Below are 14,069 nucleotides of genomic sequence, written 5' to 3'. Positions count from 1 at the left end.
GTTCCCTCCTGGTTGCCTCCACTAGTTCTCTCCTACTTCCTGGCTGCCTCCACCAGTTCCTTCCTACTTCCTGGTTGCCTCCACTAGTTTCCTCATACGCCCTGGTTGCCTCCACTAGTTCCCTCCTACTTCTGTGGTTCTCTCCACTAGTTCCTTCCTACTTCCTGGATGCCTCCACTAGTTCTCTCCTACTTCCTGGTTGCCTCCACTAGTTAATTCCTACTTCTGTGGTTGCCTCCACTAGTTCCCTCCTACTTCCTGGTTGCCTCCACTAGTTCCCTCCTACTTCCTGGATGTTTCCACTAGTTCCCTCCTACTTCCTGGTTGCCTCCATTAGTTCCCTTCTACTCCCTTGTTGCCTCCACTAGTTCCCTCCTACGTCCTGGTTGCCTCCACATGTTCTCTCCTACTTCCTGGTTGCCTCCACATGTTCTCTCCTACTTCCTGGTTGCCTCCTCTAGTTCCTTCCTACTTCCTGGTTGCCTCCACTAGTTCCCTCAAACTTCCTGGTTGCCTCCCATAGTTCCTACTTCCTGTTTGCCTCCACTAGTTCCTACATCCTGGTTGCCTCCACTAGTTCTCTCCTACTTCCTGGTTGACTCCACTAGTTCCCTCCTACTTCCTGGTTGCTGTGTGTTATGTACATCTGTCTCCTACGTGTCATTGCCACGCCCTCTAACAGGGGTGATGTCACCAGCACCTTTTATCAAGACCACCACCAGTTGGTGGCTCCTCTACACTGTGATGGTGTGTGTCAGGCAGTGGGAAGCTCTTGTGTGCGTGTGTGTTACCTACCTCATAGAGTGTGTTGTAGGTGGTGACGCTGACTGTGTTGGTGTGGATCATCAGCCTCTCTCCCAGCAGGGTGAACAGGCTGTGTGTGTGCATGATCTCCACCTTCCTCCTGCACCAATACACACACACACACACACACACACACACACACAAACACAGATACAAAATATTTTTAATTGTGAGTGATGATTGTACCAATAAGACAGACTATTATTATACGAATGTTGTCTTACATGAAATCTCATGTCACACACACACACACACACACACACACACACACACACACACACACACACACACACACACACACACACACACACACACACACACACACACACACACACACACAAACACACATTAGGTCTGTCTCTGTCAGGGGCCTTATCACTGCTTGGTCAAGACAGGAATCAGCTAGTGGAGCTGTCAGTTACCATGACGCCCGGGGGACGGAGGAAGAAATAAATGACAACAAATCGCCACAGCAACCAACTGGCCCAGCCGACAGCACGTTGCCATGACAACAACTGAACGTCCATAAAACCGTAAGTGAACATCCAGCAGAGACAGATCTCTCCTCTCATTCAGACTGGAGACAGATCTCTCCTCTCATTCAGACTGGAGACAGATCTCTCCTCTCATTCAGACTGGAGACAGATCTCTCCTCTCATTCAGACTGGAGACAGATCTCTCCTCTCATTCAGACTGGAGACAGATCTCTCCTCTCATTCAGAATGGAGACAGATCTCTCCTCTCATTCAGACTGGAGACAGATCTCTCCTCTCCTCTCATTCAGACTGGAGACAGATCTCTCCTCTCATTCAGACTGGAGACAGATCTCTCCTCTCATTCAGACTGGAGACAGATCTCTCCTCTCATTCAGAATGGAGACAGATCTCTCCTCTCATTCAGACTGGAGATCTCTCCTCTCACAGATCTCTCCTCTCATTCAGACTGGAGACAGATCTCTCCTCTCTCATCTCTCCTCTTCAGACTGGAGACAGATCTCTCCTCTCATTCAGACTGGAGACAGATCTCTCCTCTCATTCAGACTGGAGACAGATCTCTCCTCTCATTCAGACTGGAGACAGATCTCTCCTCTCATTCAGACTGGAGACAGATCTCTCCTCTCATTCAGACTGGAGACAGATCTCTCCTCTCATTCAGACTGGAGACAGATCTCTCCTCTCATTCAGACTGGAGACAGATCTCTCCTCTCATTCAGACTGGAGACAGATCTCTCCTCTCATTCAGACTGGAGACAGATCTCTCCTCTCCTCTCATTCAGAATGGAGACAGATCTCTCCTCCTCTCATTCAGACTGGAGACAGATCTCTCCTCTCATTCAGAATGGAGACAGATCTCTCCTCTCATTCAGACTGGAGACAGATCTCTCTCCTCTCATTCAGACTGGAGACAGATCTCTCTCCTCTCATTCAGACTGGAGACAGATCTCTCCTCTCATTCAGACTGAGACAGGAGACAGATCTCTCCTCTCATTCAGACTGGAGACAGATCTCTCTCTCCTCTCATTCAGACTGGAGACAGATCTCTCCTCTCTCAGACTCTCATTCAGACTGAGACAGATCTCCTCTCATTCAGACTGGAGACAGATCTCTCCTCTCCTCTCATTCAGACTGGAAACAGATCTCCTCATCTCTCTCAGAATGGAGACAGATCTCCTCTCATTCAGACTGGAGACAGATCTCTCCTCTCCTCTCATTCAGACTGGAGACAGATCTCTCCTCTCCTCTCATTCAGACTGGAGACAGATCTCTCCTCTCATTCAGACTGGAGACAGATCTCTCCTCTCATTCAGACTGGAGACAGATCTCTCCTCTCATTCAGACTGGAGACAGATCTCTCCTCTCATTCAGACTGGAGACAGATCTCTCCTCTCATTCAGACTGGAGACAGATCTCTCCTCTCATTCAGACTGGAGACTCTCTCTCCTCTCATTCAGACTGAGACAGATCTCTCCTCTCATTCAGACTGGAGACAGATCTCTCCTCTCATTCAGACTGGAAACAGATCTCTTCTCTCATTCAGACTGGAGACAGATCTCTCCTCTCCTCTCCTCTCATTCAGACTGGAGACAGATCTCTCCTCTCCTCTCATTCAGACTGGAAACAGATCTCTCCTCTCCTCTCATTCAGACTGAGACAGATCTCTCCTCTCCTCTCATTCAGACTGGAGACAGATCTCTCCTCTCATTCAGACTGGAGACAGATCTCTCCTCTCCTCTCATTCAGACTGGAGACAGATCTCTCCTCTCATTCAGACTGGAGACAGATCTCTCCTCTCCTCTCATTCAGACTGGAGACAGATCTCTCCTCTCATTCAGACTGGAGACAGATCTCTCCTCTCATTCAGACTGGAGACAGATCTCTCCTCTCATTCAGACTGGAGACAGATCTCTCATCTCTCCTCTCATTCAGACTGGAGACAGATCTCTCCTCTCATTCAGACTGGAGACAGATCAGATCTCTCTCCTCTCATTCAGACTGGAGACAGATCTCTCCTCTCCTCTCATTCAGACTGGAGACAGATCTCTCCTCTCATTCAGACTGGAGACAGATCTCTCCTCTCATTCAGACTGGAGACAGATCTCTCCTCTCATTCAGACTGGAGACAGATCTCTCCTCTCCTCTCCTCTCCTCTCATTCAGACTGGAGACAGATCTCTCCTCTCTCTCCTCTCATTCAGACTGGAGACAGATCTCTCCTCTCATTCAGACTGAGACAGATTCAGACTGGAGACAGATCTCTCCTCTCATTCAGACTGGAGACAGATCTCTCCTCTCATTCAGACTGGAGACAGATCTCTCCTCTCATTCAGACTGGAAACAGATCTCTCCTCTCCTCTCCTCTCATTCAGACTGGAGACAGATCTCTCCTCTCCTCTCCTCTCATTCAGACTGGAGACAGATCTCTCCTCTCCTCTCATTCAGACTGGAAACAGATCTCTCATTCCTCTCTCCTCTCCTCTCATTCAGACTGGAGACAGATCTCTCTCCTCTCATTCAGACTGGAGACAGATCTCTCCTCTCATTCAGACTGGAGACAGATCTCTCCTCTCCTCAGACATTCAGACTGGAGACAGATCTCTCCTCTCCTCTCATTCAGACTGGAGACAGATCTCTCCTCTCCTCTCATTCAGACTGGAGACAGATCTCTCCTCTCATTCAGACTGGAGACAGATCTCTCAGAATGGAGACCTCTCCTCTCATTCAGACTGGAGACAGATCTCTCCTCTCATTCAGACTGGAGACAGATCTCTCTCCTCTCCTCTCATTCAGACTGGAGACAGATCCTCTCCTCTCATTCAGACTGGAGACAGATCTCTCCTCTCATTCAGGAGACAGATCTCTCCTCTCCTCTCATTCAGACTGGAGACAGATCTCTCCTCTCATTCAGACTGGAGACAGATCTCTCCTCTCCTCTCATTCAGACTGAGACAGATCTCTCCTCTCATTCAGACTGGAGACAGATCTCTCCTCTCATTCAGACTGGAGACAGATCCTCTCCTCTCCTCTCATTCAGACTGGAGACAGATCTCTCCTCTCATTCAGATTCAGACTGGAGACAGATCTCTCCTCTCATTCAGACTGGAGACAGATCTCTCCTCTCATTCAGACTGGAGACAGATCTCTCTGGGAGACAGATCTCTCCTCTCATTCAGACTGGAGACAGATCTCTCCTCTCTCTCCTCTCCTCTCATTCAGACTGGAGACAGATCCTCTCTCTCCTCTCATTCAGACTGGAGACAGATCTCTCCTCTCATTCAGATCTCTCCTCTCTCAGACTGAGACAGATCTCTCTCCTCTCATTCAGACTGAGACAGATCTCTCTCTTCAGACTGGAGACAGATCTCTCCTCTCCTCTCATTCAGACTGGAGACAGATCTCTGAGACAGATCTCTCCTCTCATTCAGACTGGAAACAGATCTCTTCTCTCATTCAGACTGGAGACAGATCTCTCCTCTCCTCTCCTCTCATTCAGACTGGAGACAGATCTCTCCTCTCCTCTCATTCAGACTGGAAACAGATCTCTCCTCTCCTCTCATTCAGACTGGAGACAGATCTCTCCTCTCCTCTCATTCAGACTGGAGACAGATCTCTCCTCTCATTCAGACTGGAGACAGATCTCCTCTCATTCCTCTCCTCTCATTCAGACTGGAGACAGATCTCTCCTCTCCTCTCCTCTCATTCAGACTGGAGACAGATCTCTCCTCTCATTCAGACTGGAGACAGATCTCTCCTCTCATTCAGACTGGAGACAGATCTCTCCTCTCATTCAGACTGGAGACAGATCTCTCCTCTCATTCAGACTGAGACTCTCCTCTCATTCAGACTGGAGACAGATCTCCTCCTCTCATTCAGACTGGAGACAGATCTCTCCTCTCATTCAGACTGGAGACAGATCTCTCCTCTCATTCAGACTGGAGACAGATCTCTCCTCTCATTCAGACTGGAGACAGATCTCTCCTCTCCTCTCATTCAGACTGGAGACAGATCTCTCCTCTCCTCTCATTCAGACTGGAGACAGATCTCTCCTCTCCTCTCCTCTCATTCAGACTGGAGACAGATCTCTCCTCTCCTCTCTCCTCTCATTCAGACTGGAGACAGATCTCTCCTCTCATTCAGACTGGAGACAGACAGATGAGACTCTCCTCTCTCTCCTCTCATTCAGACTGGAGACAGATCTCTCCTCTCATTCAGACTCAGATCTCTCCTCTCCTCTCATTCAGACTGGAGACAGATCTCTCTCTCCTCTCATTCAGACTGGAGACAGATCTCTCCTCTCATTCAGACTGGAGACAGATTCAGACTGGAGACTCTCTCCTCTCATTCAGACTGGAGACAGATCTCTCCTCTCATTCAGACTGAGACAGATCTCTCCTCTCATTCAGACTGGAGACAGACCTCTCCTCTCCTCTCATTCAGACTGGAGACAGATCTCTCCTCTCCTCTCCTCTCATTCAGACTGGAGACAGATCTCTCCTCTCATTCAGACTGGAGACAGATCTCTCCTCTCCTCTCATTCAGACTGGAGACAGATCTCTCCTCTCATTCAGACTGGAGACAGATCTCTCCTCTCATTCAGACTGGAGACAGATCTCTCCTCTCATTCTGGAGACTCTCTCCTCTCATTCAGACTGGAGACAGATCTCTCCTCTCATTCAGACTGGAGACAGATCTCTCCTCTCATTCAGACTGGAGACAGATCTCTCTCTCATTCAGACTGAGACAGATCTCTCCTCTCATTCAGACTGGAGACAGATCTCTCCTCTCATTCAGACTGGAGACAGATCTCTCCTCTCATTCAGACTGGAGACAGATCTCTCCTCTCATTCAGACTGGAGACAGATCTCTCCTCTCATTCAGACTGGAGACAGATCTCTCCTCTCATTCAGACTCATTCAGACTGAGACAGATCTCCTCTCATTCAGACTGGAGACAGATCTCTCTCTCCTCTCATTCAGACTGAGACAGACAGACTGGAGACAGATCTCTCCTCTCATTCAGACTGGAGACAGATCTCTCCTCTCATTCAGACTGGAGACAGATCTCTCCTCTCTCCTCTCATTCAGACTGGAGACAGATCTCTCTCTCCTCTCATTCAGACTGGAGACAGATCTCTCCCTCATTCCTCTCCTCTCATTCAGACTGGACAGACAGATCTCTCCTCTCATTCAGACTGGAGACAGATCTCTCCTCTCATTCAGACTGGAGACAGATCTCTCCTCTCATTCAGACTGGAGACAGATCTCTCTCTCCTCTCATTCAGACTGGAGACAGATCTCTCTCTCCTCTCATTCAGACTGGAGACAGATCTCTCCTCTCATTCAGACTGGAAACAGATCTCTCCTCTCATTCAGACTGGAGACTCTCCTCTCATTCAGACTGGAGACAGATCTCTCTCTCCTCTCTCCTCTCATTCAGACTGGAGACAGACTCTCTCCTCTCCTCTCATTCAGACTGGAGACAGATTCAGACTCTCTCTCCTCTCATTCAGACTGGAGACAGATCTCATTCCAGATCTCTCTCATTCAGACTGGAGACAGATCTCTCCTCTCCTCTCATTCAGACTGGAGACAGATCTCTCCTCTCATTCAGACTGGAGACAGATCCTCTCCTCTCATTCAGACTGGAGACAGATCTCTCCTCTCCTCTCCTCTCATTCAGACTGAGACAGATCTCTCCTCTCATTCAGACTGGAGACAGATCCTCTCCTCTCATTCAGACTGGAGACAGATCTCTCCTCTCATTCAGACTGGAGACAGATCCCTCTCCTCTCATTCAGACTGGAGACAGATCTCTCCTCTCATTCAGACTGGAGACAGATCTCTCTCTCCTCTCATTCAGACTGGAGACAGATCTCTCCTCTCATTCTCTCAGATCTCTCCTCTCATTCAGACTGGAGACAGATCTCTCCTCTCATTCAGACTGGAGACAGATCTCTCCTCTCATTCAGACTGGAAACAGATCTCTTCTCTCATTCAGACTGGAGACAGATCTCTCCTCTCCTCTCCTCTCATTCAGACTGGAGACAGACCTCTCTCTCCTCTCATTCAGACTGGAAACAGATCTCTCCTCTCATTCAGACTGGAGACAGATCTCTCTCTCCTCTCATTCAGACTGGAGACAGATCTCTCTCTCCTCTCATTCAGACTGGAGACAGATCTCTCTCTCATTCAGACTCTCTCCTCTCATTCAGACTGGAGACAGATCTCTCCTCTCTCTCCTCTCATTCAGACTGGAGACAGATCTCTCTCTCTCTCCTCTCATTCAGACTCAGACTGGAGACAGATCTCTCCTCTCCTCTCATTCAGACTGGAGACAGATCTCTCCTCTCATTCAGACTGGAGACAGATCTCTCCTCTCATTCAGACTGGAGACAGATCTCTCCTCTCATTCAGACTGGAGACAGATCTCTCCTCTCATTCAGACTGGAGACAGATCTCTCCTCTCATTCAGACTGGAGACAGATCTCTCCTCTCCTCTCATTCAGACTGGAGACAGATCTCTCCTCTCATTCAGACTGGAGACAGATCTCTCCTCTCATTCAGACTGGAGACAGATCTCTCCTCTCATTCAGACTGGAGACAGATCTCTCCTCTCATTCAGACTGGAGACAGATCTCTCCTCTCATTCAGACTGGAGACAGATCTCTCCTCTCCCTCATTCAGACTGAGACAGATCTCTCCTCTCATTCAGACTGGAGACAGATCTCTCCTCTCATTCAGACTGGAGACAGATCTCTCCTCTCCTCTCCTCTCATTCAGACTGGAGACAGATCTCTCCTCTCCTCTCTCCTCTCATTCAGACTGGAGACAGATCTCTCCTCTCATTCAGACTGAGACAGATCTCTCCTCTCATTCAGACTGGAGACAGATCTCTCTCTCCTCTCATTCAGACTGGAGACAGATCTCTCCTCTCATTCAGACTGGAGACAGATCTCTCCTCTCATTCAGACTGGAGACAGATCTCTCCTCTCCTCTCCTCTCATTCAGACTGGAGACAGATCTCTCCTCTCATTCAGACTGGAAACAGATCTCTCCTCTCATTCAGACTGGAGACAGATCTCTCTCTCTCTCATTCAGACTCTCCTCTCATTCAGACTGGAGACAGATCTCTCCTCTCCTCTCATTCAGACTGGAGACAGATCTCCTCTCCTCTCATTCAGACTGGAGACAGATCTCTCTCATTCAGACTGGAGACTCTCTCCTCTCATTCAGACTGAGACTCTCTCCTCTCTCTCCTCTCATTCAGACTGAGACAGACTCTCATTCTCTCCTCTCATTCAGACTGGAGACAGATCTCTCTCTCTCCTCTCATTCAGACTGGAGACAGATCTCTCTCTCCTCTCATTCAGACTGGAGACAGATCTGGAGACAGATCTCTCCTCTCATTCAGACTGGAGACAGATCTCTCCTCTCATTCAGACTGGAGACAGATCTCTCTCTCCTCTCCTCTCATTCAGACTGGAGACAGATCTCTCCTCTCATTCAGACTGGAGACAGATCTCTCCTCTCCTCTCATTCAGACAGAGACTCCTCTCTCTCCTCTCATTCAGACTGGAGACAGATCTCTCCTCTCATTCAGACTGAGACAGATCTCTCCTCTCATTCAGACTGGAGACAGATCTCTCCTCTCATTCAGACTGGAGACAGATCTCTCCTCTCATTCAGACTGGAGACAGATCTCTCCTCTCATTCAGACTGGAGACAGATCTCTCCTCTCATTCAGACTGGAGACAGATCTCTCCTCTCATTCAGACTCAGATCTCCTCTCATTCAGACTGGAGACAGATCTCTCCTCTCATTCAGACTGGAGACAGATCTCTCCTCTCATTCAGACTGGAGACAGATCTCTCCTCTCATTCAGACTGGAGACAGATCTCTCCTCTCATTCAGACTGGAGACAGATCTCTCCTCTCCTCTCCTCTCATTCAGACTGGAGACAGATCTCTCCTCTCATTCAGACTGGAGACAGATCTCTCCTCTCATTCAGACTGGAGACAGATCTCTCCTCTCATTCAGACTGGAGACAGATCTCTCCTCTCATTCAGACTGGAGACAGATCTCTCCTCTCATTCAGACTGGAGACAGATCTCTCCTCTCATTCAGACTGGAGACAGATCTCTCCTCTCCTCTCATTCAGACTGGAGACAGATCTCTCCTCTCCTCTCATTCAGACTGGAGACAGATCTCTCCTCTCCTCTCATTCAGACTGGAGACAGATCTCTCCTCTCCTCTCATTCAGACTGGAGACAGATCTCTCCTCTCCTCTCATTCAGACTGGAGACAGATCTCTCCTCTCATTCAGACTGGAGACAGATCTCTCCTCTCATTCAGACTGGAGACAGATCTCTCTCTCCTCTCATTCAGACTGGAGACAGATCTCTCCTCTCATTCAGACTGGAGACAGATCTCTCCTCTCCCTCTCCTCTCATTCAGACTGGAGACAGATCTCTCCTCTCATTCAGACTGGAGACAGATCTCTCCTCTCATTCAGACTGGAGACAGATCTCTCCTCTCATTCAGACTGGAGACAGATCTCTCCTCTCCTCTCATTCAGACTGGAGACAGATCTCTCCTCTCCTCTCATTCAGACTGGAGACAGATCTCTCCTCTCCTCTCATTCAGACTGGAGACAGATCTCTCCTCCTCTCATTCAGACTGGAGACTCCTCTCCTCTCATTCAGACTGGAGACAGATCTCTCCTCTCATTCAGACTGGAGACAGATCTCTCCTCTCATTCAGACTGGAGACAGATCTCTCCTCTCATTCAGACTGGAAACAGATCTCTCCTCTCATTCAGACTGGAGACAGATCTCTCCTCTCATTCAGACTGGAGACAGATCTCTCCTCTCCTCTCTCCTCTCATTCAGACTGGAGACAGACCTCTCCTCTCCTCTCATTCAGACTGGAGACAGATCTCTCATCTCCTCTCATTCAGACTGGAGACAGATCTCTCCTCTCATTCAGACTGGAGACAGATCTCTCCTCTCCTCTCATTCAGACTGGAGACAGATCTCTCCTCTCCTCTCATTCAGACTGGAGACAGATCTCTCCTCTCCTCTCATTCAGACTGGAGACAGATCTCTCCTCTCCTCTCTCCTCTCATTCAGACTGGAGACAGACCTCTCCTCTCAGACTGAGACTCTCTCCTCTCATTCAGACTGAGACAGATTCAGAATGGAGACTCTCCTCTCCTCTCATTCAGACTGGAGACAGATCTCTCCTCTCCTCTCCTCTCATTCAGACTGGAGACAGATCTCTCCTCTCATTCAGACTGGAGACAGATCTCTCCTCTCCTCTCATTCAGACTGGAGACAGATCTCTCCTCTCATTCAGACTGGAGACAGATCTCTCCTCTCCTCTCCTCTCATTCAGACTGGAGACAGATCTCTCCTCTCCTCTCTCCTCTCATTCAGACTGGAGACAGATCTCTCCTCTCATTCAGACTGGAGACAGATCTCTCCTCTCATTCAGAATGGAGACAGATCTCTCCTCTCATTCAGACTGGAGACAGATCTCTCTCCTCCTCTCATTCAGACTGGAGACAGATCTCCTCTCCTCTCCTCTCATTCAGACTCTCTCCTCTCATTCAGACTGGAGACAGATCTCTCCTCTCATTCAGACTGGAGACAGATCTCCTCTCATTCAGACTCTCTCCTCTCATTCAGACTGGAGACAGATCTCTCCTCTCATTCAGACTGGAGACAGATCTCTCCTCTCCTCTCATTCAGACTGGAGACAGATCTCTCCTCTCCTCTCATTCAGACTGGAGACAGATCTCTCCTCTCCTCTCATTCAGACTGGAGACAGATCTCTCCTCTCCTCTCATTCAGACTGGAGACAGATCTCTCCTCTCCTCTCATTCAGACTGGAGACAGATCTCTCCTCTCATTCAGACTGGAGACAGATCTCTCCTCTCATTCAGACTGGAGACAGATCTCTCCTCTCATTCAGACTGGAGACAGATCTCTCCTCTCATTCAGACTGGAGACAGATCTCTCCTCTCATTCAGATCTCTCCTCTCATTCAGACTGGAGACAGATCTCCTCTCTCAGACTGAGACTCTCCTCTCATTCAGACTGGAGACAGATCTCTCCTCTCATTCAGACTGGAGACAGATCTCTCCTCTCATTCAGACTGGAGACAGATCTCTCCTCTCATTCAGACTGGAGACAGATCTCTCCTCTCCTCTCCTCTCATTCAGACTGGAGACAGATCTCTCCTCTCCTCTCATTCAGATCTCTCTCCTCTCATTCAGACTGGAGACAGATCTCTCCTCTCATTCAGACTCAGATCTCTCCTCTCATTCAGACTGGAGACAGATCTCTCCTCTCTCAGACTGGAGACTCTCCTCTCATTCAGACTGGAGACAGATCTCTCCTCTCCTCTCATTCAGACTGGAGACAGATCTCTCCTCTCATTCAGACTGGAGACAGATCTCTCTCTCTCATTCAGACTGGAGACAGATCTCTCCTCTCATTCAGACTGGAGACAGATCTCTCTCTCTCAGACTGGAGACAGATCTCTCCTCTCATTCAGACTGGACAGATCTCTCTCTCTCTCTCCTCTCATTCAGACTGGAGACAGATCTCTCCTCTCCTCTCATTCAGACTGGAGACAGATCTCTCCTCTCATTCAGACTGGAAACAGATCTCTCCTCTCATTCAGACTGGAGACAGATCTCTCCTCTCATTCAGACTGGAGACAGATCTCTCCTCTCATTCAGACTGGAGACAGATCTCTCTCTCTCATTCAGACTGGAGACAGATCTCTCTCTCTCATTCAGACTGGAGACAGATCTCTCCTCTCCTCTCATTCAGACTGGAGACAGATCTCATTCTGGAGACTCTCCTCTCATTCAGACTGGAGACAGATCTCTCCTCTCCTCTCATTCAGACTGGAGACAGATCTCTCCTCTCATTCAGACTGGAGACTCCTCTCATTCAGACTGGAGACAGATCTCTCCCTCTCAGATCCTCTCATTCAGACTGGAGACAGATCTCTCCTCTCCTCTCCTCTCATTCAGACTGGAGACAGATCTCTCCTCTCCTCTCTCCTCTCATTCAGACTGGAGACAGACCTCTCCTCTCCTCTCATTCAGACTGGAGACAGATCTCTCCTCTCCTCTCCTCTCATTCAGACTGGAGACAGATCTCTCCTCTCCTCTCTCCTCTCATTCAGACTGGAGACAGATCTCTCCTCTCATTCAGACTGGAGACAGATCTCTCCTCTCATTCAGAATGGAGACAGATCTCTCCTCTCATTCAGACTGGAGACAGATCTCTCCTCTCCTCTCATTCAGACTGGAGACAGATCTCTCCTCTCATTCAGACTGGAGACAGATCTCTCCTCTCATTCAGACTGGAGACAGATCTCTCCTCTCATTCAGACTGGAGACAGATCTCTCCTCTCATTCCGACTGGAGACAGATCTCTCCTCTCCTCTCATTCAGACTGGAGACAGATCTCTCCTCTCCTCTCTCCTCTCATTCAGACTGGAGACAGACCTCTCCTCTCCTCTCATTCAGACTGGAGACAGATCTCTCCTCTCATTCAGACTGGAGACAGATCTCTCCTCTCCTCTCTCCTCTCATTCAGACTGAAGACAGATCTCTCCTCTCATTCAGATTGGAGACAGATCTCTCCTCTCCTCTCATTCAGACTGGAAACAGATCTCTCCTCTCATTCAGACTGGAGACAGATCTCTCCTCTCCTCTCATTCAGAATGGAGACAGATCTCTCCTCTCATTCAGACTGGAGACAGATCTCTCCTCTCATTCAGACTGGAAACAGATCTCTCTTCTACTCTCCTCTCATTCAGACTGGAGACAGATCTCTCCTCTCATTCAGACTGGAGACAGATCTCTCATCTCATTCAGACTGGAAACAGATCTCTCCTCTCCTCTCATTCAGACTGGAAACAGATCTCTCCTCTCATTCAGACTGGAGACAGATCTCTCCTCTCATTCAGACTGGAGACAGATCTCTCCTCTCATTCAGACTGGAGACAGATCTCTCCTCTCCTCTCATTCAGACTGGAGACAGATCTCTCTCTCTCCTCTCATTCAGAATGGAGACAGATCTCTCCTCTCATTCAGAATGGAGACAGATCTCTCCTCTCATTCAGACTGGAAACAGATCTCTCCTCTCATTCAGAATGGAGACAGATCTCTCCTCTCATTCAGACTGGAGACAGATCTCTCCTCTCATTCAGACTCTCCTCTCATTCAGACTGGAGACAGATCTCTCCTCTCATTCAGAATGGAGACAGATCTCTCCTCCTCTCTCCTCTCATTCAGACTGGAGACAGATCTCTCCTCTCATTCAGAATGGAGACAGATCTCTCCTCCTCTCTCCTCTCATTCAGAATGGAGACAGATCTCTCCTCCTCTCTCCTCTCATTCAGAATGGAGACAGATCTCCCTCTCTCTCCTCTCATTCAGAATGGAGACAGATCTCTCCTCCTCTCTCCTCTCATTCAGACTGGAGACAGATCTCCCCTCCTCTCTCCTCTCATTCAGAATGGAGACAGATCTCCCCTCCTCTCTCCTCTCATTCAGAATGGAGACAGATCTCTCCTCCTCTCTCCTCTCATTCAGACTGGAGACAGATCTCCCCTCCTCTCTCCTCTCATTCAGAATGGAGACAGATCTCTCCTCCTCTCTCCTCTCATTCAGACTGGAGACAGATCTCTCCTCCCTGGAGACCTCCTCTCATTCTCTCCTCTCATTCAGAATGGAGACAGATCTCCCC

The 14,069-nt window shown here is 48.9% G+C and overlaps 1 protein-coding gene across 1 annotated transcript in view; it reads right to left on the bottom strand.

Annotated features, from left to right (window-relative positions):
- The window catches only part of LOC115126666 (neurobeachin-like), a 182,957-nt gene that overhangs the window by 34,919 nt on the left and 133,969 nt on the right, over positions 1 to 14,069 (bottom strand). Inside the window, exon 21 of the mRNA XM_065005054.1 lies at positions 796 to 904. Coding sequence (XP_064861126.1) covers positions 796 to 904 — 109 coding nt within the window. The remainder of the gene's footprint in view (positions 1 to 795; positions 905 to 14,069) is intronic.

Source organism: Oncorhynchus nerka, linkage group LG19 (genome assembly GCF_034236695.1).
Source record: "Oncorhynchus nerka isolate Pitt River linkage group LG19, Oner_Uvic_2.0, whole genome shotgun sequence".
In the NCBI taxonomy this organism is placed as follows: Eukaryota; Metazoa; Chordata; class Actinopteri; order Salmoniformes; family Salmonidae; genus Oncorhynchus; species Oncorhynchus nerka.
The sequence above is the reverse complement of the archived record's forward strand: the minus strand, read 5'-3'. Positions and strand labels throughout refer to the sequence as shown.